The sequence below is a fragment of the Aedes albopictus genome, unplaced genomic scaffold, assembly GCF_035046485.1.
Source record: "Aedes albopictus strain Foshan unplaced genomic scaffold, AalbF5 HiC_scaffold_35, whole genome shotgun sequence".
Taxonomy (NCBI): Eukaryota; Metazoa; Arthropoda; class Insecta; order Diptera; family Culicidae; genus Aedes; species Aedes albopictus.
In genome coordinates this window covers 26,652-54,228 of record NW_026917144.1, presented here as the reverse complement: position 1 = coordinate 54,228, position 27,577 = coordinate 26,652, and the positions used below count along the sequence as shown (strand labels likewise).

Here is a 27,577-nt window from a genome sequence, read left to right as displayed (position 1 = left end):
GATAACCTTCCACAAGACGGTGAGCATTGATTCCCCCATTAGCTCCTCTGATCCAAGCCCTCCCGAAATACGTCGATCACCAGGCTGGAAGATCGAACGGCTCTTATCAATTTAAAACTTTGTTTTTGCTCCCGGGCGTTTTCTAGAGTGTTGTCTGTTTACGGGGTTGATCAGCCAATCCCAACTCGAGTTCAAATCAGCAAGACTCTCCTTTGCCTCTGTTGACGGACTACTACGAGCAGGATCTGCCAAGTCGGCCACAGTCTGGAAGTTTACGTCGTGTCGCGCGGTCGATCATTTCCATTGGAACGGATAGTACGCGGTATTAGTCCAAGACTCAACAGGAACTAGCAATCGAATCAAGAGTTTATCGCCAGATCGAACGGAGCTCATTGACGTACCGACTCGTGCAAAAGTCAATGAGTCAAGGAGCACCAGTGCACCCGAGAATCGCTTCCCAGGAGTTCATTCTTCGGTGTGATAGTGTTGTCGGAAGAAAGTGTGACAGCTAGATAGCTGTAGTGAAGTGTATCGTGCCTGAAAAAGCAAACCGAAAGCCAAGGTGAGCCCGAGGCGAACACGCAAAGCGAGGAACTTGAAAGCAACCAGAAATGATCTTATTGAGCACTAGACACAAACTCAAACCAGTAATAGACAGTTCTTGACGATTGGGCTCAAGAAAAGATCATTTCCGGAGTACGCAGCAGTAGAACCAACGTACGGAGGTAAATCAAACAACATGCAGAGAACTTGTGTGGTAGTGAAAGTGACATATTTGAAAAATTGGATAATCTGTTATATGAACGCGGTTTCGTTCTTACTTACAGTGCAGCCTGATCATGCGAACTTAGTAATGTGTAATCAAAACTTTTCCAAATAGATCTTAGTGATAATCGACCCTTTAGTAGCTTGTGTGTTTATTCTACGTAACACTTTTGGTACAATCAATTTTCACAAAATAATCTTGATACGACAATTGATCTTCTTATCTAGCACCAGTGTATTGTCATTGGAAGGCGTACTTAAATCTGGAGCAGCCCATTAGCAATATTAATTATTTTCATGTTATTTTGTGCATACAAGCAGCACAGTCATGATGAGATTGTTCCCAGCCACTTTTTAAAAACATTTTGGTTCAGCTCCATTTTGCGCAAACAAAATAATCAGCTGTTAAGTCATGCAATAACAGACAAAAGCCCACAATCAGAAAGTCCTATTTTTTTTTCAACAATCATACATTTATACCAACTACATAAATCATTTCGTTCAAAGAAAAACAGAGGAAAGCAATGAACATGTTGGCTTAAGGATCCATCATTCACTTCTTTTTTGAAGATGTGTCTGTTTCATATAATAAAATCACAGATTACATTATTCAAACAAAAATATTTAGGCCTCAGCATGCTTTTATTGTGTCAAAAAAATGGGTTTTATTTTCATCTGTATAATAGCGTGAATTTTGTAAGATGGATAGTTGATAGTTACCCAATGCGTGCACAGGAAACTGTAACTATTTCAAAGATTCTTTCTTGTAAAACTTCTAGAGCAAAAACTTTTCTTCTTGCAAATGATCCTCATCTTTCTTTTCTTCAACTATATGAATGATTTAGCATTTCAATCCCATTTTCACTGATAACCAACCATCCACTAATGGTTGATTTGTAAACATATCATGTGAATAAGTTAGACAAAATCAAACCACAGTTTGAACTAAATACGGCCTACACGCGACATTAACTGAAGATCATTCCAGACATTTCAATCGGTCCACACATGTGAGCAATCGGTGTCAACGGTCAACTCATTTACGGCGCAACGCTTAGTAACACTCTAAGCCTAAAACATTTCAAACTGTTTCCATAACAAAGAAAGAAAACATTTTTTACTGCGAAATATTTCTCACGCCTTATCGCGCCTGCAGGTCATACCGAATTCAAACACTGCGCCGCTTGCCGTTCCGTTATCAAGTTAGAAAATACGCGAGAACAGAAACGCCAGAATGTGAAAAGAAAATCACCACTGCGTCCGTCGGATTTAATCGCTTGGGAATAGTAGAAAAATCTACTTAGGTCTGGAAATGGCTTACGTCACCCGATTAACAAAAGTTTACTCAAAGCGATTGATGGCCACCAGTGACGTTAATTCCCGAAAATTATTGACGTGATAGTTGATAACCACGGGAAGCGCAATACATCCCAGAAGCCACAATGCAGAACAAACTGCCCAATTGTACCAGAAACTGGTACGTTGAGGGTAGCCCACTCTTATATGAAAAACATTAAATTCAAAAAATGACAAGTCTTACCTCATGAATGAGTTTTTTTTGGATTCCCAGAAGCTACGTTCAAAGTTTAAGCAACCGAAAACGATTAAGTCAGAGGGAAGAGCTTAACGTGCTTGAAGTTTATTTGGGAAAATATGAATGCAGCAATCTTAAGTTTTCGATTGTTGCCACTTGATGGCACTGTAAGAGTTCAAATAATAAAACCTTTGGCATTCTTGTAGCATATGCCAAAAAACTTTGTAGAAAACTGCAGTGAATCGAAGCCTATAGAACTGTTTGCAGTTCAAGCACTGTTTGCAGTTCAGAAGGAATTTCTCAGCCTATCTTGATGCATGGGAAATTTCTTGCCTAAATCGCTCAAAAAACGGTTTTTCTTCGATCGCAGTACGCAGTAGCGAAGAAATGACAGTTCAAATGGCAGTCACCGAAGAAAGTTTCTGCCAGGAACCACTCAAGAAGTTTCTTGTGCGATTCCTTTAGAACTCGAAACTGCGCTTCAGAAGGAAATTCTCAGCCTATCTTCATGCGTGAGAAATTCCTTGCTTGAATCAGTCAAGAAACCGATTTTCTTCGATCGCAGTACCCAGTTGCGAAGAAATTACAATTCAAATGGCAGCCACCGTAGAAAGTTCCTGCCAGAAATCGGTCAAGAAATTTCTTGAGCGATTCCTTTTGAACACAAAACTGAGCTTATGAAAAAAGTTGTACTTATGAGCTTATGAAAAAAGTGATGCACGCATAAAAATCTTTTCCGATGTACGTGCACGGCAACGGGAACTATACATAGCAACGATTACACTGCCGTTCTACGCATAGTTGTCCCATGTTGAAAAACTTGAAGCTGAGAAAATCGCGATTGAAGTTTCAAACAGGTTTTCCATGTTTCTTGGCCAAATGGTGCAACAAATCGGATTTAAGTTTTCATAGTATCGTTAGAAATCGCTTATAATTCAATGCCTGAAGTATTTCCAATCAAATATTTTTAAAAATAAAGTGTTTTTAACAAAAAAAGTGATTAGTGGGACTGTTATGCCTAGAAATGTGGTCCTGTTGGCGAAATTTCTACGCATATCAGTCCCACGATAATTAGTCGCCTCTTTTCACGCTCGATGTGGTCTGTTCTGTACGTTTTTGCTATATATTTTTTTTATTAACAAACAATGTTAGCTTCTCTAATAACATTATAAGTCTCTCATGCATAAGGCTCAAATGTCTCGAGGCAAAACGGAGCCGAAAGACAACATAAGAGTGGCATCACATTTTAACACTTTCTTATTAGTCTGGTAAGAGGAACTAGGTGAGTGAGTTGGTGAATAAGAAGTTAATTAGTGAATTGACGAGAGGATGAATGTGAGGTGCTCCAAGATTAAGTGAGTTGGTGAGTGAGTCAGTTACGAATTAAGAAAGTTACAGCTTACAGGAAGTTGCCCCGTTAATTTTAATGTGTTGGTTAAGAGAATTGTTAAAATGGTGAGTGTGTGTGGGATAGTAAGTAAATGAGTTAGGTCTTTAGGCCGAAAAGGTCTTTAGGCCGAAAAGGTCTTTAGGCCGAAAAGGTCTTTAGGCCGAAAAGGTCTTTAGGCCGAAAAGGTCTTTAGGCCGAAAAGGTCTTTAGGCCGAAAAGGTCTTTAGGCCGAAAAGGTCTTTAGGCCGAAAAGGTCTTTAGGCCGAAAAGGTCTTTAGGCCGAAAAGGTCTTTAGGCCGAAAAGGTCTTTAGGCCGAAAAGGTCTTTAGGCCGAAAAGGTCTTTAGGCCGAAAAGGTCTTTAGGCCGAAAAGGTCTTTAGGCCGAAAAGGTCTTTAGGCCGAAAAGGTCTTTAGGCCGAAAAGGTCTTTAGGCCGAAAAGGTCTTTAGGCCGAAAAGGTCTTTAGGCCGAAAAGGTCTTTAGGCCGAAAAGGTCTTTAGGCCGAAATGGTATTTTGGCCAGGTCTTGCTGAAATGACCTTGTTCTATACCTGAATTATTCGTCTTAATGACTAATGACCTAACGTCTACCAATTAACCAATTCGGCCTAATGAATTTTTGGCCTAATGACCTTTTCGGCCTAATGGCCTATTTTGCCTAATGACCAACAAAGCATAAGCATTAAGCTTTTGTATTAATTTCAAATGACAAGAAATATGTACATACTGTGTTTTTTGACATACAGCTCCATTGGGACGTCCCCGGCGAAGTTATTTGTATGGGAGCCCCCCGTTCCAGCGACCGGAGAGGTCTCACACCAAGCTAAGAACCTTCCCCGGCCCCCAAAATACCCACATATGTACAAAATTTCACACCAATCGGCTCAGTAGTTTCCGAATGCATAGCGGTCAGACAGACAGACAGATAGAAATTCATTTTTATATATATAGATTTATTACTGATCATCGCCGACGTTTCGGTCCGACTATTGGACCATCTTCAGGGCCTAAACGTTTTATTAAAATTGGCACAAACTAACATTTAATATACAAATTTACATGACACAAACTCGATACACAAGTCAACAAGTCACACAATTTTGTTCAATTTTGAAACCGTCGTATATATAGATAAAGGGTCAGAATGCCGTTGATAATAGACGTGTGCGTTCATAGTAATTTGAGGCAGCGGCGACGCCGGCGCCACGCCGTAGAACCTATTCGGCGGCGGCGGTGGCGGCGTAATCGGCGTGACCTTAATATTTTTTGGTGGAGTGCTGCTTCGCCAATATTCTCAAATTATTTTGGTTTACTGTACCTTAAGTACAATTTTCATCTATTTTGTGTGAAAGGTTTAAACGTATGTAAATCAGAGGTCTAATAAAAGCTATGAATTTCAGAGAGAATCTCAGTAACAAATTTTGAAAACGACGTATAATCAATGCTACACCATTGATTATACGTCGTTTTCAAAATTTGTTACTGCATTGAGGATGTTTTTCAGCAAACTTATAAAGGATTCCTCTACATAGAAATTCACAACGTCGCACGTCTTTCCCGAGAATATTCTTTTCTCATTTTAGACCAGTGCTGTCATGGTAAAATCTCAGATATTCCTCATATTGTAGGATCTTAATCTTCTCAAGAGATTTATAGAAACCTTCCTTCAATGGTTTTTTCAGATTTTTTCGATGACTTTTAAAAATCCATTCAGAGATTCATTTAGGAGTTTCTTTAGAAATCACTTTAGGATTTATTTTCTGACGTTTATTTTTCAGGAATATCTCATCAATATCTCTTCTTGGGATACAGGTCGGACTCGATTATCCGGAGTCGGGTTCTAGTGCTTTCCAAAATAATATCTCGCAACCGGAATGCTGTAAGAAGCTGAAATTTTGACTGATTACTCATCAAAGTTGGCTTGACAAAATGCCAAAATTTCAGCTTTATAGAACATTCCGTTTCCCATATATATGCTTGAGAAGCATCAGTACCCGACTCCGGATAATCGAGTCCGACCTGTAACTGCATAGCATTCTACAGTTTTCTAGGAAAAAACCATTTCGCGATTCCTTTAAGAATACTTCACAAGTTCTTCTAGGGCAATTGTATCAGGTAATTTTATTCAATAACACCATTCTGATATTGTGCAAACAATTCTTTCAAGAATCCAGAAGTATTTCAAGAAGTTCTCCAGGGTTCAAAAATTATTTAGGGGATATATTCAAGAGTTCTTCTAGTACCTTTGACTGCAATTTATGAACGGATTTCCGAAGATTTTTTTTTCAAGGATTCCTTCAGAAGCTTCTTCATGATTAAATTCAATAATTCCTCTAGGATGTCTATTCAAAATGTCTTCAGGGATTTTATCAAATATTTGCTTCTAGAAATTCCTGCAAAGCCATTTACCCCACTGTTGGGGTAATTAAAAATTTTCCGTCCAATTTACTGAACATTTGTGGTCAATCTCAGGAGTGCCTCCGACTTATTCAGGTGCTCCTTCAGCGATTGTTTCTGAAATTGTTTCAATGAAATTAAATCTCATCAGGGAATTTTTAAACAGTTTTATAGAAATTTCATCGATAGGATGAAGATGAAGATGGTTGCACTCATTTAAAATCCACATTTTGCTCAAATTATGGTAGAAATAAATCATTTTCCTTAAAATTTCGGCTTCCTTGCACCCTTTTTCGCCATAGTGTACCAGTTATGGCTAATCCCATAAGAAATGCATGCAAATAGTGCGAACAGGAATCGAAGTTAAAAAATGTAACCATAATTGGTACAGGGTTCCTATCATTGGCACACGCTGTAATAAATACTATAAGTAGTTTTGGCTCCGTTTCTATATTTTTCCTGTAAAGTGTGAAAACTTAGCTATCTTTCAACATACGGATGACGTTCGTAGATCTTCTCGTTATTTTTGTACAAATAGTTTTCCTTAGATATTGCCATAATTGGTACATCCACCCAAACTCTCGAAGATAAACTCCTACAATTTTGAATAAATTGTTTATTTAAATCATTAAGAAATCCCTGGAGATATTCTTGAACGAATCTCTGCAGGATTATGTGAAAGAATCTCAGGGAATTATCTAAAATAATTCTAGAACAAGTTGCTAAAGAATTTTCTGGAAACTCTCTCTCTCTCAGAAACCCGTGGAATTTCCACGAGGATTTAATAATAACTATTTAGACAAATTTTAAGAGAAATCTTTTACCAACATTCTATGAGGATGTTCGGAAAGAATTCCCGAAGTAAGAACATATTTTTAAAGGAATTCCTGAAAAAAATATATGTAGAAACATTCTAACTTCTGTCAGGGTTTCTAGAAATTTCAAAAGGAATGTATGAAAAACTTTCTAGGAATTGTTATTGAAGATATTTCTAAGTTTCTTTATAAACATCTTAAAAAATCCTTGTAAAATTCTTAATGGTATCCTTGGAAGAATTTTCGGAGGAATTTCTGGTTGAATACCCGGAAGAACTCATAAAGGAATCTCTATATGACCTTTTTTTTACAATAATCAGAATATCTACTGCAATTACTACAAAAAATCATGAAAGAACTCCTGGAGATTTCATGAAGAAATTCATAAAAGATGCCCTTAAAGGATTTCTGGTTCTCCACCGGTTGGAAGAATTCCTGAAAGAACCCTGGGAATACTATGTACATATATTTCCATAAGTTACGCCACGCTTTGAGGAGGGGTCTGAAGAGTGATAAACCACTGGGCCATTTCAGGAAGTTCCTCCATATGAATTTATTACGGAACTTGAAGCATCGGCGTGGGAAGTTTTGCTCGGCGGTGTGGAAAAATATGGACAGCGGCGCGCCGGGTCATTTTAACTGGCGGCGGCGGCGCGAAAAAATCGTCGGCGACGGCGGCGCGGCGCGGCGGCGCACACGTCTTTGATAATGGTACGGTTCTATATTCATCCTATTCGAAAACAAGCAGTTACGGTACTATTTTCACTTTTAATACAAATACAAAAATAAGAATGGGCTCTATCATTTCTTTTACATATACACAGAAAGCCGCTTATCTACACAACTTACTAACAACAGTTTACTCAAGAATTCACTTACTCATCAAGTCTCTGAGCGTCTAGGTCACTTGTTTATCAAGTTACTCAATATCTCATTAACACATTCATTAAAAACAGTCACTCACTTACCCATCAACCCATTAATAAACCAACTCACTTATCAAATCACTCGCCTATCATCTTATTCATTTACTCATCTACCCACACACTAACAAAATCTCGCTCACTAAGTCACTCACTTACATCAATTGATATATTGATTGATTGTTCAGTACTTCCAGCATTTCGTCTTCGATTTGGGTTTAAAGTGTTAAAGTGTTCTTTTTATTTTCTAAATAGGCGATAACTAAGCCACTCACTTACCGACACACTAATTCAATCAAATCATTGGGATAACATATTGAAATAAAAATCAACTCACTTACCAACAATATTTCAAGCTTGCTTAAATTCTGAAAATTTTCACATATTCAATTCAGCAACCTTTATTATTATATTGGATCGGCTTCGCCATGCTTCACGACATTTGAGCCTCTTAATTGAGTTAAAATGTTTATGTTTGGTTTATGAGCTCAACGCGCATTGCAGCAATATTTGAATTTAGATTGAAACTGCAAGTTGCGAAGAAATAACAGTTTTTGTTTAATTGGAAAACAAGTTTCGTTCCAGCTGGAGCGTAATGCCAACATGATAGAAGAGTTTATACCATGCAGTATTGAAATAGCCATGCTTTTTGGTGAAGTTAGTTACTTAAAATGCTTAATGTATCGGTTTTACGTAGAAATTTTGTAGTGGGACTGTTATGCGTAGAATTTCAGTTGTGGGACAGACATGCGTAGAAATTCAACAGTGGGACAATTTGACTTGACATGCTTTTCATTGAGTCTTCGAACAAAGTATGTTATTTTTTGATGTTATATGAAAATATACGTATAAATAGAGCGCCTGGTGCAAAAAAGTCAAAATCGTCAAAAAGTAACATGGGACAACTATGCTTATAACGGCAGTACAACAATAAGAAATGTACATCGTGAACTAGATTTCACGTTCTCTAGAACGCCTATATTAACAACTGGAACTAGTTCCAGTTCACGGTGTATATTAGCTTGTTCTCATATTTGCGTTTGTTTGTTCACGTTTATCAGAGCATTTTTTTTCGCTTGTGGTATTTATTTTTACATGAATGTACTGGAAAAATAACAATAATGTTTTGCCGCCCTTTACCTAAGGTATTACTTTTATAACAGACGTCAGATCACTTTACAGTCTTCGACAAAGTTGTTTGGCATATAATCACCTACAATATGTCTGCATATCGTCATGCGGGGCTACTTTTGAAATGCAGGGCTACTTTGGACACTTTGTCCAAAGCCGTCTAGCTTTAACCAATTGAGATTGCCATAGAGTCCTACGTGAGCGTGGGTCATCCTTTATGGGCACACTCCGCTAAACTCCGAGTGTTTGCAGGTCCTCCTGAAGTCTGAGTCGCATGTCTCGTGTTCTCCTAGGCCCAGAAGATCACCGATTTTGGTTTGGTAGATTGCGAAAGTAATTGATGCGCCTTTCGATTTCACGACTCACGTTGTTGTCAGTAGTGGGTAAAGATGCGAATTCCTTTTTACTATCTCGGAAGTATTCTCATATATCGTGATACTACTTTCTTGACAAATCCTGATATGTTTGGTGCCAGCATGTACTTCATTTTGGCGAACATTCGTTAGAATCCTACTCCGGCTGTTGAGCTCGGCTTGCTTGTCGCAGAGCAAAGTTGAAGAGTACGCCACATAATCGCAGTCCCGGCGAGATCTGGATGAACAGGATACAACTGATTTGCATGTATAATAACAAGTATAATAAAGTTAACCCTTTAGCAGTCGCGTCTTTGACTACCTGCAGCGACGCCGTGCTCACGCTGTGTACCACAAGCGTGCATTTTTCATGGTGCGTGTACTCAGTACACGACGCGACCGCTCCCGGGTTAACGACCATGCTATAGGTAAGCTTACATTGCATAAGATGAAACAAAGGTACTTTATGCGTACAAAAGCCAAGATCAAACTGAGCGACAATAATAACGCTGCATGTCTTGCACCATTATCGTATACGATTCACCATGTGCATTATTGCGATGCAACATATCATCTTATGCGACTAAATAACATTGAAGAACAAATTATAATTATTGTCAATGTGATTTATGAGTGACTTTTTCACCAAGCACATACCAGCAATACATAATTAAGCGAAATTATTTGACACTTTGTGAGTTTGTTCTGCGGATAACTTCATCGCAATCAAACATTAGAATGACGTTTGTTACGAAATGTAATCATGCTTCTTATACTTTGATGTGTATTCTCATACGACGTTACCAGATACAGTCTGGTCTCCTTTTAGACGCTGCCACCCACTTTACGCCCACCGAGTTTTCCAAAATATCTTTTAGGCAATTTACTAATTTTCTTATATGTGATGAGCCTATAGTAATGACTAACTGCGCAAAACTAAATCAGCTGGATTAAAGCCCCGTAACGTGGGTAGATCACCTTATAATGGTGCGTTGCGGCGTATGATCTACCATAACAAATTTTGATCTTGTAATTTTTTAGCTTTGTTAATTCAAATGCAGGAAAATTCCAAGATCACAATTTGGTCTTTGTTTTTTTGTATTATGTTTTTTATTGTTGATAAACCATTTATTTCAGCAGGATTCAGATGCACAAGCGGGCAACCCTGCAGTCGGGACGACGAAACATCCTTCTTATTTTTTATCATTCGGTGGCGGGTAGACCACGTTGTCCGCGTCGTTTTTCTTCGAGCCGAGTGTCGTAATGTCGCGGGTGTGGATGTTTTTTTTTTAGAAAAATTGTGTTTTTTTCGGATCGCCAACTTTTTTACTCGTTTTACGCGACCTTGTTTTTTTTTTAGGTGATGAGATGTTTTTTGTTGTTGTTTAACGCGTTTTTTTTCTTTTCTTTTACCTATTTTGTTATTTCTCGAGTCGCCATTTTTTCCTCGCGTCTTAAATATTTATTGCAAAGTTCCGATGACCCTGGAGGGGTCGCTTCTGCTTGTGCCTCGAACTGAGCCGAAACATACTTATTTATACAATTAATAGAAAAAAAACAATATCTTCTGAATTCACTTTCGTTCAACTCGTTTTACGCGTTTTTTTTTTCAAATTAATTGAGATGTTTTTTTTTTTGTTTTCGTGTTTTTTTTTATGTAAATTGAAGATTTTTTTTTCTCGGATCGCCAACTTTTTTTTCTGTTTTTTCACGCGTTTCACATTTACTGAAATGTTCCGATGACCCTGGAGGGATCGGTTCTGCGCGGGCCTCTCACTGAGCAGAAACATAATTATTTAAACAATAAATAGAAAACAAAATCTCTTTTGATTGCCGGCTTTCAGAAGATTAAATTTTTACCAAGTAAACAACCAATGCCGTGGGCAGGCTTGATAATCCTCCTCTAAATCAAAAGAGTTTTGCAACACGCTCTGGAGCGGTGTTTTGCTTTTGCCTCGTCGCGAGGGAGCGAACGAACCCCAAACAGAGAGGCAATAAAATCTGAGCGAGGAAGAGAGGAACGAAAAAAAAGCCGATGATTATTTCGGGTTTTTGAGTGCGATTTTTGCCTCGAGAGTCTTTCTTTGTATGGGAGTGGAACTCGCGAGAGCTTTTTGAGTGTGAGTGGACGTGAGAAACACAACAAGCTATTATGAGTGTTGGACGAACTCCTCGCTGCGCGGCAAGCTCGCGCTCGGTGCTGTTGAGGATTTGCGTTGTGATTTCTGAGTTTTATTTTCACTCCTCAGAAAATCGCCAAAATCGCTTCCTCATTTTCTCGCGAGGGAGTTTCTGTCAAGCCTGGCCGTGGGTCCATCGCCAGCTTTTCAGGCGAATCCTTGACCTACATAATACATCTCCCAACCACCCACTCCGTAGTACTTATGGGAGTGTCACTGAGTCGGAGGCCTCTTAAATAAGTGCTACATCAACACTTCCTTCCCCTATCCCAAGTTACGGTAAAGATGGGCGTGGCCGGGAATAATGACATTTGTGCTTTTGGTATTCTTGCATAAGATTGGAGCGAAGTTAACTCCCCGGCCTTGTTCCGAAAAGCAATCCGAGCAAGATTAGCAAAAGGTACATGAATGTTGTTAGTATCCAATCTACGAAATATACCGTACCTACGCTAACGCTAACGCTAAAATAAATCAGCTGGATTAAAATGCCCAAAATACCAGCCACTGCCCCGAAACCCTTACACACCCAATAGGTTTGAATCTCTGAACTTCTTTTCTGTTCCTTCTGCCGTTCATTCACACCAACCTCTATTCAATAAATACCTCAGGCCTGAAATTTTCCTTAATTGGGCAAATAGCAGTAAGACACACTAGATTCTCAACCATACATCGCACATGGAATAATATTTGGCCGTCATCAATCTGACGTCGAATGCATTGTGTACTAGCCGTAATGTTTACGTGACTGATACAAATATTGACGATTCCTATGGTGCCATCTCCTTAGGTATGTACGTTATGATTCCAGGGGACTGGTGTAATTGGTATATACAATTAATGTGCACTGTAGCCTAGAGAACAGACATTCAAGCCTATAGAAAATTTTCTCTAAAGCTGTGTAAGGGTCCATGTTTTAACGTTGGCAACATTAGCCTCAACCAGAGTTTAAAATTTTCATTTTCAGTGAGTGAAATTCAATGTGAATTTTGAAGATTCTCAACTGAGGGATCAAAATAAAATTCATTTTGTTGAATGAATTTTCCCACTTATTCACTCATTTTTCTGTCACTGACAGTTTTCACTGAGAAATATAACTAGACCGTAACTCACGATTATTCTTCCAATCACCTCAAAACTTGTGTATAGTAGTTAATTACAATTCTAATTAACTGCTCTATGCGTCCGTTAAGTCGAATTGTGCGTCACTTAATAGGAATTGGACATTTTACGACGTGCGAAAAAATATTCGTGACAGAGAATTGAATGAAAAAAGAGAGGCATTCTGCTGACAATGAATGTGGCCAAACACGAATGAAAAAATTGAGAATGTCAATTTTCACTTTCAACCTTCAAATTTTTTACACACTGGCCTCAACTATGCGGCAAGTTGGTATAGTCAGTGGTAAGTACGCATATCTGGATAAGTTTTATATTCAGCACCGACAACAGCGTGGGAACTTTGCGATAGCAGCGCCACCACGATGCACAGTGGTGGGCTTCCATACAAAAGTCGGACAAAACCTCAAATGTTAACCGAAATTGCTAAAATTCACAGGTTATTATGATTTTAGTTCCCTAAATTTATTTCTGACATGGAACTTATCATATATTTTGATTTTACTATATTAGGATGGTTCAAAATTTTGAAATCTGCTGATTATGGAAAGCATGTAAATATAATCGATAATAAGCTATCACGATGTGCTTTTTGAACGTAGGTTTTGATTAACGTTTTAATTTTGGGATTCTTAAATCATGTATTGGTATTGAAAAAAAATACTATTGTGTATTTGTTGCTGTTAGGGTGGTCCAAAATCTTCAAAACTACATAAATCATTAGCAAAAATCGTTTATCTACGTTTTCTTTCAATGGATCAATTCAGATACACACCAATGTTGGCTGACAAGACGTGGTATATTTTTAGGGACTGCCCACGTGACATTTTGCGGTGGGTGCACGGAGATATGTTAATTCAATCGTTATGGGGTCAGATAGTCTAATATAGTGAACTGCGTAAAATTTGAACTGCTTTTTATCAATCTCGTTTCAACAACTTCCGAGTTTGGGTTGTAAGGTACATCAATCCCTGCTATCACTTGTCGAAGCAATCGAAACAACCTTATCTATAAAGAATTGGCAATTCATATTCACAATATTGAAGGGAGTTTTTGATAAACAATCATCAGAGATTGGTAATCATATTTATGAACAGTTGAGTTCCAGCAAATATTTTCAAAAGCTTTATCACTCTGTGTGTAGTTCAGTAGAAATGTGTTTAACGAAACTACATGAATAACATACAATAAAACTTCAAGTTTAAAAAAACAATATAGGGGGTTTCACTAAAAAGCGAAAAATGTTCGTTCCATAAAATTGAGATTAAAATATTCAAAGATTGCCTTGGTGATCGCGACGTTTACGCATAAAAATATTTAACGTAGCATTTAACGCCGTTTAGGGAGTTCCTTTATATTTTATAGATGATTGTTGCTTTGAACTGTAGCGATGTGCGTGTAGAAAAGAAACACGTAGATGTCGACGAATTTGTGTCACTATATATAGAAGTTCGTGAAGAGATTGCTTCCAAGGTTGTTGAGCAATTCTTACGATTAAGATAAATCGAAGAAACGACCACTTTAAGAAAATCAATGAGCAATGGTTTGTAGTTATTTTTACATGTTTTTCACGGTTGTTTTAGTCTTTCTTTTGTTCTGAAGGTTAAAAGAGTTAGTTGTATCTGGTGAAGCAATATGTGGTTAATGTCTAAGAAAATAAAGGCTTATTCATACTTAGCATTACTCCTTTCCTCTCCAGCTTACTGAAGCACCCACCTTTTTGTGTTTTTCTGTCAAAAAAAAAATTTAAAAAAAATAAATAAAAAAATGTTAAAGCTGTGGCCATTACATTATCAAACAGACCCCCCCCCCCCCCCCTTATGACCATCTGACTTGGTGAAAGTCTCTTACAAGAATAAAAATTACACTAAATTGTTAGTATTCTGAAGTCAATTTGAATTATGTGAAGATAAAATATAATTCAAAAAATAATATCACTTCCTCCGTAATCATGCGGCTCCATTGTGACCTGATAGAAAAAAAAATATTTTTTCGAGCTTAGCGCAAAAATGCGCAAACAGTGACCTATATAGCCAGAAACTAAACAAAATTGCACGTCAGATGCGGGATACGGCGTTGTTTTCTGGTGTTACCTAAACAAGTACTGGATCTCTTTAATACGAAGATTTTCTCCAAAATTTCATAAAAGTCAACATGTTTGCATATTGTAGAAACATAATAATTTTGTGATTGAATACAAAACAATCCTCGAAATGTAATGGTTATTCATACCCAAAAACACAAAAAATATTGTCATACTATTCAAATTTTCCTAACTTTTACAACGAACTCATGAAGGAAGCTCATAAAATAAAGACAATATAAATACTAATATTGTAGCACATAAAACTTCAACTTTGAAAAAATCTACAAGACGCAATTTTCGACCAAATGACATGAAAATTTGGGGTTTTCTTAGTTGAAGTATCTATAATGGAAGAAAAATATTAGAAAAATAAAATATTGAAGTCGATTTTTGAGGTTTTGTCCGGCTTCCAGCCACTGTGCGATGTTGCCACTTGTGTTGCCATTTCAAATGACCGTTAAGTTCCTTACACAGTTTTGTAACTGAGCATAGATGTCTGTTCTCTGTAACAGTAGTGCATAATTAGTCTGACAAACGACGATCATACGAATAAGGCTCAAATTTTGACGTAAATTTTGAAGTAATAATGTATTTTCTTTTCACTGATGCTAGGTATATTGAGGCTCATTTACACTATGTGATTTGTGGTTGTGTTTTGAGTGGCATGTTTGCACGTTTTCGCCCAAATCATATCGACAAATCAGATAGTAAACAAATCAGATAGAAGCCGGGGCTCGTGGCGTAGTGGCTGTACGTTCACTTCATAAGTGGGTGGTCATGGGTTCGATCCCAGCCCCGGCAGGCAGGCTGGGTAGTCATATTCCCTGCGGTCAGGTAGGATAGTTTGTCTGCATTTCGAATGTTCTTTCAAGATAAATGCTTCCATAACACGCCGTGTTCAATAATACCAAGTCCAGAAACAGATGATGCACGTGTCAGACACGGTATTAGATAGTGCCTTGTTCCGGAATCATTTACGTAAATGTGAAACTGCAACTTATCGAACTCGAGGGAGGTTTTCCACACTGATCACCAGGGCAACTATGGCAACATCTAGAATTATACATCCGATTCTTTTTTTGCACGGGTCGTTTTTTCGCTATAACTCAGTCAATTTTGAATCAATTGACTTGATTTTTTGTACACGGATAGTACTACAGTCGACTCTCCACATGTCGATGTTCTACATCTCGATATCTCTCCCTATCTCGATGGTTTGGTCGGTCCCTTCAGTCTGCATACATTTTACCTTTCTTCATGTCGTTATCTCCTTATCTCGATATATCTCTATCTCGATGCGATCTCGTTCGTTTTTGTTCTAGATTTTCTCTCCATATGTCGATATTCCCGTTTTTACAGGTTGCTAGAATTCGTTTCTTAAGCTGCTAGTACACAGGGTCAAATATTTGTCCAAAAAGAAACCAATGCTCAAACATCTTGTTTGACTCGATCGAATTTTCATTAGTGTCAAACTGATGTTGTTTCTTGAGTTCTTTCCTTGTCAAATATTTGACCCTGTGTACTACTGGCCTTAGGTGCAAAACATTCTGGGAAGGCAAAGTGGCATCTGTTTGTTGATGGTTTTCCTAGTTACGGACGATTTTTCAATCTAGTGCGCATTCCAAATTGGTTCTTAAATTCAATCTCACCCTATCTCGATGGTCCTTTCAGTATCAAGATGTAGAGAGTCAACTGTAATCGTGTCTACAAGTGAACAAAATTTTATGAGAATCGGTTCAAAATTGACTGAGTTATAGCAAAATTCAGACCCGTGCAAAAAATAATCGGGTATACTTCAAAACCGACATCTTAAATCCACACATACGGGAATACATAATATGTACTGCTATCAGGTTCTGGTGACACAAAATTGTTCACAATAGGTACATAAATCAAGTTATACTAGGCATATTCTGTTCTATGCGAGGATAGCCCGATGCGCCTTGTTTAACCCATATCCGCCCAGCGTCCTATTTATAGGAAAGATGCCCCGAACGCCCAGCGTCCTATAAATAGGACAGTCCTTTGGATGTGAATATCTCCAGAATTATGCAAAATTTTAGAATACTTTCTTCAGAGAAGATGTTCTCCACACCCATACCTTGCTCATAGTGGACAATTTAGTATGTGACTGGTTCACTAGGTGGCGTAAACGATGCTGCAAAGAATGCACGCACATTGTCCGATCTGTGAGCATCATTTCCAATGCGAAAAAAAAGTTATTTCCCTGGAATCTTGACAATGATTAATAATTTACAGTTCATTTCTTTGGCAGAGTCGTTAATCACACATTCCTGGATGTGGAGGTGGTAGCAAGGATATTTAAATTCAAGATGGCAGCTTAGGTTCCAAGATGGCGGTCAAAACTCCAGAATATATGATTTTTAACGACAATGCTGCTTCGCATACTATGCAATATGGGTATCTATCGATCGGGCTTCACAAGTAGAACTCAAAAATGAATATCCGACGCCATTTTGAAATCAAAGATGGCGGACCATATCCAATATGGCGGCCATGAAATGGCATGCAATATGGGTATCTATCGATCGGGCTTGATGAGAAGAAGTTAAAACTCGATATTTTACGCCATTTTGAAATCCAAGATGGCGGACCATATTCAAGATGGCGGCCACGGAATAGTAGTTTGATCTACAGGGGATACTCAAAATAACTGGGACAGGTAAAATTTTCACTTTTCAAAAAATGTTCAACTCGCTGTAACTTTTTGAAAAGGGCATCGAATATTCTCAAATTTTGACTGTAAGTTCATCTACTACTTGTGTATCAGTGGTTAAAATTTGGAAAAGATCGGGCCATTCTACACGAAGTTATGAAGATTCTAGAAAAAGGTATTATTATCCGATAGTTAACTTTGAGCTGTTATATCTCTGGATTCAATGAATCGAATGCAATGAAATTTTGATCATTTATGACTTATATAACGAACTTTGAAAAACAGTTCACTTAATTTGAAATTATTAATAAGATAAAAAGTTATAGCGATTTCATTTATTATATGTTTTTTTAGTAAATTTATCTATTTTTCATATGCATCCCATTATTTTTTCAATTTAATGCCGGCTATTTGGTTGCTTTCCTTTGAAACATAAATTTGTTCAAGTCAATTAGAGGGAATTTAAATGAACTATAATCACTACCTCGAATTTTGAAACGATGATGAAGTTTTGGATAAATTGGTGTTATATTAGAAAAATAATCTAATCGTTATAAATTTCTTTCGTGTAAAGAATTTTAAGATTAGTCAAAAGTTTTCAATAGCTCATTATATGAGTAATAAATGATCAAAATTTCATTGCATTCGGTTCATTGAATTCCGAGATATAACAGCTCAAATTTGGCTATCGAATAATTATACCTTTTTCTAGAACTTTTATAACTTCGTGTGGAATAGCCCGATCTTTTCCAAATTTTGACCACTGATACACAACTAGTTGATGAACTTACAGTCAAAATTTGAGAATATTTGATGCCTTTTTCGAAAAGTTACAGCTAGTTGAACATTTTTTGAAAAGTGAAAATTTTACCTGTCTCAGTTATTTTGAGTATCCCCTGTATAATACCTTGCAATATGAGTATCGATCGATCGGGCATGATGAGTAGAAGTAAAAAATCGATATTTAACGCCATTTTGAAATCCAAGATGGCGGACCATATCCAAGATGGCGGCCACGGAATGGTAGTTTGACCTATAATACCATGCAATATGGGTATGGATCGATCGGGTTTCATGAGTAGAAGTCAAAAATCGATATTTGACCCTATTTCGAAATCAAAGATGGCGGACCATATCCAAGATGGCACCCATGGAATGGTAGTTTGAGCTATGATACCATGCAAGATGGCGAACTATATCCAAGATGGCGGCCACGGAATGGTAGTTTGAGCTATGATACTATGCAATATGGGTATCAATCGATTGGGCTTCATGAGTAGAAGTCAAAAACCGATAATTGACTCTGTTTAGAAATCCAAGATGGTGGCCCATATCCAATATGGCGGCCACAGAATGAGAGTTTGAGCTATGAAACCATGCAATGTGGGTATCTATCGATCGGGCTTCATGAGTAGAACTCAAAAATGAATATTCGACACCATTTCGAAACCCAAGATGGCGGACCATACCCAAGTTAGTGGCAACGGAATGCTAGTTTGAGCTATTATACCATGCAATATGCGTATCTAAAGGGTAGATGGTAGGGTAGCGGGTTGGATAAAAGGTGGAGCAGACGGTCGGGTAGAGGGTTTGGGTGAATGATAGAGTAGAGGGAGTGGAGTAGAAGGTTAAGGTAGAGGATATGGTAGACGGTAGGGAGAAGGGTAGAATAGAGAGTAGGTTTGAGGGTAGGAAAAATGTTAGGGTAGACAACAGGGTAGACGGTACGATTATGCACAATATAAACTAGAGGGTACGGTAAAGGATATGGCAGTGGTTATAGTAGAGGATAGTTTAGAGGGTAGGGCAGATGGTAGGGTTGAAGGTTATGATAGAGCGTAGGATAGAGAGTTGGAATAGAGGGAAAAGAAGACAGTAAGGTAGAGGCTAGAGAATAGGGTGAAGAATTCAGATGAGATTGGAAGAGCTGAGGTTCTTTTTTGAGATACCTTCAGGAATTCTTTCCAGGATTTCTTCATGCATTCCTTCCGAGAATCATCTCAGGTTTATTCCCGAGATTCCTTCAGATATTGCTTCCGAGATTGCTGTATGGATTGCTCCGGAGTTCTCTTCAGGGATTTTTGCAAGCGTTGTTTTGGAAAGTCCTGAAAGGATTATGTTAGTTATTCTTTTCTGTATTCTTTCAGGGATTTGTGCTGGAATTCCTTCAAAGATTCCTTCCATGATTCCTGCTGTTATTCCTTAAGGGATCCCACCCGAAAAAAAAAATGAAAAAATATATGTTTCTTCCGAGATTGTTTTCAGGCAACCCTAGATCATAGAGACATCTTCTATGGTTCTTGCCGGAATGTCTGATTGTCTGCTCAGCTTCTGGCCGGTATTTCTGTCATGATCTCTCTAACGATTCCATCAGGTATTCTTTACGGGATTCCTTCAGTTTGGAGATTTCTGCCAGAATTGCTTCCTTTAAGAAATCCTGAAAGGATTCTTTCAGAAATTTTACCCATCGTTCTTTCATGGATTTCTGCTGGAATTACTTCACAGATTCATTTTAGTATACTTTCAAAGTGTTCTGTCGAAACATATTCAGAGAATCCTTATGGAATTCTTTCTATGAGCCGGGATCCTCGCTCGGTATTTATACAGCAATTCCTCCCGGGATTTCTGAGTATATCTGGTTGAAATTTTATATCAAAACATGGAATGATGATGAACCTGGGCGTGTTAGTAGAATACCTGTAAATACGAGACACCGAAGACGACCATATAGTTGAGGTCGAAATAGGTATCTGTCAAAGGATTTAAATTAAATGGAACATTACTTAACACGATTTTCTTTTTTAAATATAAAAAAACTTCTGAAAAGTTTACGTATGGTGAGTACGTAAAGAGAGTTTGTGGGGTGCTGAAGGAAAAAAAAACAATTACTTTATTAGAAATAATTTTCTGTGTAAAATCTAACTTCTAAAGTATTTTAACGTTTGCTTATGCCACACATAGTGAGCTCTCTTTATTTGATTTGTTAAAGAAAATGAGAAATGTTGAACACTGCAGTCGAAAGTACATGAAATAACAAGAACCATGCATTGCATACTTTTAGGCGTTTATCGGGTTATATTTCTGCCCCAATTGATAAGTCCTTTTTCTATTCTTTTTGAGTGGTTATCATCTCTCTCACTTGTTTAGAGATGCATTTTATCCATACGAATCAGAATATAACGATAGCGTAGAAGTTGTGCTGAAGTAGAACTCAAGAAAATTATCAGATATTGAGGACCTGCAATGAAGAATTTTTTTGGAACTACACCATAGACTTCCATTTTTTTTCATCAAATCATGCTTATTTTATTGGAACTTGACCTTTGATAACAAATTTTTTTGAAGATTTAAATTGTGAGACACCTTGGGCGTTAACCGGTTAAGCACCGAAATCCATTTTTTTATTTCCGCGTAAAAAGAATGGTAAACAAATGCTCAAATCACTCAAATCAGAGAGTGTAAATGATTCTTAAGTCCAACTATGGTAATTTAGGGGTCTATTTTACATATTTTATCCAAGAGGAGACGATTATCACCGGTAGTTGAGACATTCTCACCTTCGTCTGCTATGGATTCCACCAATGCTCTTTTTCCCGTCTATGTTAGTCTTCTTTTCTAGAACCGAATAGCGCTAACTGGTTGTTCGTTTGGATCCTCGTGCTTTCACTTGCTTAAACCTTAAGGACAAACGTATTGAAATCCCGCTTCCTCAGTGCATCAGAACTTCAAACGCACAAATCTCAAGAAGCAAGCTTCAAACAACAGTGCATATTATTATTCTGTTCTTGCTCACTTGTAATAAGCTTAAAATAAGAAGCTCAGGTGCGCTGGTTTTGTTTACGAAGAGATTTGTGCTTTCGAAATCGTGAGTAGGTGCAAAAGTAGGCCATTGTGGCGGCCATTTTGGGATTCTAACAAGTCTGTCCTTAAATTTAGGTTTGGTGTCCCTTTGCTTGTCTTTCTATCTTTAAGTGTCATCTGTCATCCACTTATTTTTCTTGTTCCTGATGATGGTCAACTCATTTACAATGGACCTTTCCGTGACAGCGTCTTTATTTAAATCTGCGTGTGCGTAATCGACACCTGATTTTCTGGTAATCGGATGAAATGTCGGCACTATGCTTGCTCCCCACATAAAAAGGAATCAATCTCTGTATTCGGCAAACGCCAATATGACCCAAATAATTTTCATATATCCGTGAAATCATCACTCGGTCAACGGACTTTGATTAATCCTAGCATCTCAGGCTTCATACGGCTTAACTCATTGACAAGTCGTTCTAGTTTACCTGCTCGATTAGAATAATTACATTTCAAATTCCAATACTTCGAAGCTACAGCTACATCGACTCGTAATTTTTCACTTTTGGTTGCTTCAACAAGATAACGGGTTATTACGTTCCGGAACGATTTCTTATTGTGCTAAGGTCCCTTATGTACCGTAGAGGGGCTGCTATCTCAGGAATAGCTTTCGATGAAGGAACGCATGTTTTATATTAAGCCGCTGGATTCCAGAACCTGTACGAGAAATGGACGTACGCTCGGGACGTACGTTTTTAATCGAACGCTGATCAAACAGCGACTGCACTAGTATTGAATCCAAGCAACATCTTGTTAACCAATTAGTTTTCAAGAGATTTTGAGAACCGTTAAAAACCAAGATGTTATTATTTCGGCTTTATTTCGAGAAGGTTATAAACACCATCATAACCTTCTCGAAATAACTTACCTATATACAAAATACAAAAAAAAAATCAAGCCACGTTTGTTTTCTTCAATAAACATATGTTTATGTAAAACAGAAACAATAAACTGTATTTTTCCTTATCTCGTTCGATTTATTTTTAGATCGCCAACCACCATCCTGGGCAGATCGTAAGGACAACCAAGTTTGTCAATCAACCGGTGGTCAGACACTCGGAGCTGTGGACCATCAAGCTTCGAACCACCACCCCAATTTTCATCTTTGTGATCGTTTACCCGATCGGAAACGTTCATTTTCGAACTTTTCCGCTGCTAACGACGTCAACGTGCCCCCCTGTCAGAGGCTATCAGAGTACTCCGCAGTACACGCACGCATTACTTATCAAGTCTTTAACCACCGAAGCAATAAATTAGTACCACCAACCGACTAAAATGGCACTCGACTTTGCTGCGGGATGTCTTGGAGGTATGCCGTTGGCATTGCATGTATTTTTGCCTTTCTTCGGTGCTGTTCCCAACCATCCTGGCCATTATCAGAGTTTGAAGTCTCACGTTTCAACCATCCCATTGCCATCACAGGAGCGAGCTCTCATACACATATTGTTTTGTTATTGTTGTCCACAAGGTTGATAATGCTGAGGGAATCATCTATCCCACTATAAATCAGGTTACCATTGTCAAAGGTTAACCAATGCTATCAGGCTATCAGGCTGGGACTAACAACAGGATTGATAACAAGGAGCACAAACTGCGCAGAGCGGGATAGGACTGGGCCCATTGGCACATTCAGAGTGCAAACTCGGAGCCAAGGTTTTAGTTTCTCCCATCGCCATTTTTCCTCAGATCAGTATGTTTGACCGAGATGGAGGAGAGATCACCATTGCGATGAAGCTATCGCGTCTGGTGTACTGTTCGAGGGGAGTCATGATCATCAACGGCAACTGCTTGCGTGTCATCACCATTATTGGATGCATGATAATTACGTAGGGTATGTTTAGCACTAACAACCGGGACGTTATTTAAAACATGGCAGAAATCTAGAAATGTGATCAAAATATTTACCATTATTTCATCCATGTCAACAAACATTACAAACGACACGACATTTTTTGTTAGGTGTTACGTTCTTTACCAAAATAAAACACTGATAAGACCCTCTCCCTAACTTTTAGGATGTGCCGGCGTCATTGTTGGCTACCCTTTCGATACGGTCAAAGTCCACCTGCAAACCCAGGACTACCGGAATCCACTGTACAAGGGGACGCTCGATTGTTTCCGCAAAATCATCGCCAAAGAGAGTGTTCGTGGGCTCTACCGTGGAATGTCCAGCCCGATGGCAGGTGTAGCTGCAGTCAATGCTATCGTGTTTGGAGTTTACGGAAATGTCCAACGGCGAACTGCGAATCCCGATTCGCTGTACTCGCACTTTTTGGCCGGAAATGCAGCGGGATTTGCCCAGAGCTTCATTTGCTCTCCGATGGAGTTGATCAAGACAAGACTACAGTTGCAGGAGAATCTACCGAAGGGAGCTTTCAAGTATAAAGGGCCGATGGATTGTTCACGCCACATTTGGCGAACCGAGGGATACCGTGGACTGTTTCGTGGATTAGGAATCACAGCAGCTCGCGATATGCCCGGATTCTCCAGCTACTTTGTGGCCTATGAACTGATGGTGCGTTCGGTAGCGAATCCATCGCCTTTCGTCATCTTGATGGCCGGTGGGCTAGCCGGAACCATATCTTGGCTATTCACGTTTCCCATAGATGTAGTGAAGTCAAGACTGCAAGCGGACGGCATGTCCGGTAAACCACAGTACAAAGGAATCGTAGACTGCCTGCGGAAAAGTCACGCTGAAGAGGGTCTCGCATTTATATCCCGAGGACTCGCATCAACTTTGCTGCGAGCGTTTCCAATGAATGCCGTTTGCTTCCTAGTTGTGTCGTACGTGTTAAAAATGTTTGACGAACCCAGCTTAAGCGTGGAACTGAATCCGAGAGAACCCCTGCTAATGGTACAACAACCTGCTGGAGCAGTCAAAGTGACGCTGAACAAACGACATCACGAACAACATGATCACCACATTCTGAACATCAAACAAAACACCTTCCGGTTTCTGAGCTTCCTTGGGGCGTTTAGTGAAGCGGTTTGCTGCGCGGAAATGGATGAACTGGCACATGATTTACACCTCAACGAAGATGGTGGTTATTACTACGCTAAACTTAACGAATACCTGCAAAGTTCCAACCAAGAGTACTGTAAAAGATTTCCATTCCTAGATTAGTATGTAGTGCCTTTGTCGTTATGTATTAGAAGAAAAACCTCAGTGTCTTTAATGTATTGTTGATCGAAAATAAACTTCTATTAAATTATTTTTAAAAGTTCACACCACTCAATTCTAAATCCGAAACATCACACCACACCAATTATTTCAAAGCCGTTGATAGAATTACTTCAAAGTTTGCAATATTTTGGACAGATTAAACTTTTGATTCGGAAAATCCAGAATCAAATTTTCAACGATCCCAACAATCGTTTCATTGATCTCTCGTTGACGTTGCAAATCCGCTTGAATCAGTATTTCGTTACGGAACTTAGGAAGATGGGTAGCATTTGCAAAGGCCCGGTAACGCCTGGCTCGGTACTGATGACGAACGATGTAATCCAAGTTCTGAAACGAGAAACATCATGAAAACCGGTACGAAAAGACACGTTTTTATCATACCTCTTGCTTTAAAAGCGTGGCTTGTTCAACTTCAGCTCTTATCAAGCTGGTTTGGATTCTCTCTTCTTCAATCTGCTGCTTCTTGTTTTCTATTTCCGCTTGCAAAAGTTTCTGGGCAGTATCAATTTCAATCAAGTTTTTCTCCGCATCAGATATTTCACCAAATACAACTTTCAATTTATTCTTTAACTCGTTGATTTTATGCTGCATCGTGGAACGGGATTTAAATTTGCTTCCATAGACCTTCTCTCTAGCGTTGACTGTATCGTAGATGTGCTCCCTGTGGTGAACCGTGTTCTCCAGGTCCGTGACCAATTTTTCCTGCATTCGTTTAAGTTGGGCATAGCGTACTTGCATGCGATGAATCTCAGCCTTCATGATCCCTATCTCACTGTTTTGGGCGGATTCTTCTTCTTTGAACTTCTTTGCTTCAGCGGACATTTTGTATTTTGTTTCCCAGGATAACGCTTCACGATGCTTTTCCAATACCTCCTGCTTGCAGTCTTCAATCTCCTTACCCAAATCCTTGAGATCTTGTTCAAGATTTAGAATGGACATCTCGGCTTCCTTCAAGCGTTCTGTGGTTTGTTGATGAGAAATTTCACATTCCATTTCTTCTTTCTCATGGACTTTCTTAGTTTTGAACAACTCCAAGCTGACGGCGTCCAGGCGGGAATTAAGTGCCGACAATGAGCGTACAATTTCCCGATTTTCATTGACAACTTCCTCCAAACGGGTTTCGATCTTGATAGCCTTCTGCTCAACTAACAACAATTCTATTGAAAAGAAAATCAATATGGTAACATGGAACATGGAAACACTAGATAAGCACTTACTCTTTCTGGAATAGTTGATTTCATTCAACTGTTGAACACGCTTCTCCGAGAGATTCACAACGCTGTTTTGTAGCTTCAGCCAAGTTTCTTGCGCCTCCTTAATCTTCGCATCCAATTCCAGTATGTCTTGCTGCACGTCAAGCAACTTCAGCTCATCTGGATTGAGCTCTTGTCCCCCAGCCTGGGTGATCAGTTGTTCCAGTTGGCGATTCAGGCCGTCCAATTTTCGCAGCTTCGCCGAAATTATTTCCTTGATAGTTTTAATTTCATCGTCGTATTTCCTTGCCTCAGCGTCCATCGAGTCATGCTCAGTCTACGAAGATATGGTAAATCTATAATTCTAGAAGTCCTCTCAAAATTGCGACACCTTTACCTTCATTTTTTGCACCTCAGCTTTGGATCGCTCAACGACTCCGCGCCACTTTTCCAAATCCAACAATACGATCGAAAGCTGATTCTCCGTATCAGACATGGCAATCTCCAGCTCGCGACGTTTCTCCTGTGTTTCTCGAAGTGTCTTGCCTTGTGCCTCCCCAGCCTTATCAGTGGTAATCTGATCCTGTAGCAGCTCCAGAATCTGCTCCTCAAGTTCAAATTTCTTCTGGTTCTGCTTGTTCAAAGTTTGGCGCAATGATTTCAGATGGTTCTCGATTAGCAGACCCTCCTGTTGAGCTTTCAACATATCTGCTTCCGTTTGTTCCAAGATCAAGGCGTAGTGGTCAAGTTCACGGGAAAGTTTATCCTCTTCTTCCTGTTCCTTGTTAACTGGACTCGAAAAATATGAATGTTAATGGAATGTTTACGATCGTGAATTTTTTCTACAGACCTTGCTTTTCCAGTACATGAATATCCCCCTGAATACGGGCTTTGAAGCCCGATAGCTTTTCGTTTTGCTCCATTTCCTTCGCAACAGTCTTTTTGGTAATATCCGTCTTACTCTTGATCACCTTATGTTCCTCATAGACGCCCCTGTAACAAACATATATCAATAAAACGTTGCTTCACATAAGTTGCACAAGATCCTACTCCAAATCGTCTTTCGTCTTGGACAACACTCTGTCTCGTTGCTGAATAGCAACTATAACCTCTCCCCAAGACTGGAACAGTCGTTTATGCTCGTGCTGCAATGCTTCCAGATCCGAATTGGCATCTGCCAAGCTCCGGTTTATTTGCTCCGTGGCACCTTCCTGCTCCTTGATTTGATCGTCGATGCCTTCCAATTCCCGTTCCTTCCTGCGTACCTCAACATCCAGGTTAAACACCAGCAAGTCCTTCTTGCGTTTCTCCTCGGAAGCAGCCAGTTGATCCTTCGCATCCTTACTGGCAACTCTCTTAGCAACCGCAATCTCATCCTTTATTTCTTTATCCCATTTGGAAAATTCCGCTTCTAGTGCAGTCAAGTTATCCAACTCTTGAAGATGTTCGTTGTAGACCTTCTTGAACTCCTTATACTTTCGATTTTGATCGTCGTATTCCTTTCTGTACTCCGATGCTGCTTGCTCGGCAACTTGCCTTCTAGTTGATACCTCCATGATCTCCTTGTTGTAGATGTCCAGCAATTCCTTCTGGCTGTCGATCTCTTCCTGCAGATCATACAACCGGGCACCGACCTCTTCGGATTCCTTCTCATTTTGCTCCAGCCGATGATCCAGCTCAGCAATCTCCTCCTCAAGTTGATCTTTCACCCTGAGCAAATGAGCCTTCAAGGCTGCTTGGAACCTCTCCAACAATGGATGATCTTTCTCCAGCACTCCCGATTGATCCACGACCGAGGCATTGAATTCGTCGGCCTGGACGCTGATTGAAGTTGGATTCTCTTCGTAATTCATGATAAACCGCTAGACAAATGTTCTTTGCTTTCGATGTGACACAAGAAAACTGGCGTCAGTGATAAACAGACTTTCCGGTTGCCTAGAGTGATCGCTTCCGGCACGGTTATCGATTAAACGT

General features: G+C 39.1%; 2 protein-coding genes across 3 annotated transcripts; one reads left to right on the top strand and one right to left on the bottom strand.

Moving 5' to 3' along the window:
• Positions 1-236: 236 nt before the first annotated feature.
• Positions 237-24,438, top strand: LOC109433587 (mitochondrial basic amino acids transporter). 2 transcript variants are annotated; one of them, XM_019710021.3, is made up of 3 exons: positions 237-562; positions 22,214-22,535; positions 23,242-24,438. In XM_019710021.3, the coding sequence occupies exons 2-3, from the start codon at positions 22,502-22,504 to the stop codon at positions 24,348-24,350; spliced, it is 1,143 nt and encodes a 380-aa protein (XP_019565566.2). In that variant the 5' UTR covers positions 237-562; positions 22,214-22,501; the 3' UTR covers positions 24,351-24,438. The 2 variants fall into 2 exon arrangements, with proteins under 2 accessions (XP_019565566.2, XP_019565565.2); XM_019710020.3 differs by having other exon boundaries at positions 237-725.
• Positions 24,405-27,577, bottom strand: LOC109430129 (coiled-coil domain-containing protein 40). The gene is made up of 6 exons (XM_019706160.3): positions 26,654-27,577; positions 26,454-26,596; positions 26,001-26,392; positions 25,628-25,940; positions 24,792-25,567; positions 24,405-24,737 (listed from the first exon to the last, which is right to left on the bottom strand). The coding sequence occupies exons 1-6, from the start codon at positions 27,454-27,456 to the stop codon at positions 24,516-24,518; spliced, it is 2,649 nt and encodes an 882-aa protein (XP_019561705.2). The 5' UTR covers positions 27,457-27,577; the 3' UTR covers positions 24,405-24,515.

Excerpts from the sequence above, each read along its gene's own strand:
- LOC109433587 (XM_019710021.3), top strand. The coding sequence starts at position 22,502 with ATGGCACTCGACTTTGCTGCGGGATGTCTTGGAG. Across the intron at positions 22,536-23,241 it reads TGCTGCGGGATGTCTTGGAG|GATGTGCCGGCGTCATTGTT; the intron begins GTATGCCGTTGG and ends CCTAACTTTTAG.
- LOC109430129 (XM_019706160.3), bottom strand. The coding sequence starts at position 27,456 with ATGAATTACGAAGAGAATCCAACTTCAATCAGCGTCCAGGCCGACGAA. Across the intron at positions 26,393-26,453 it reads TCATGTACTGGAAAAGCAAG|TTAACAAGGAACAGGAAGAA; the intron begins GTCTGTAGAAAA and ends TTTCGAGTCCAG. Across the intron at positions 25,568-25,627 it reads AATCAACTATTCCAGAAAGA|AATTGTTGTTAGTTGAGCAG; the intron begins GTAAGTGCTTAT and ends TCTTTTCAATAG.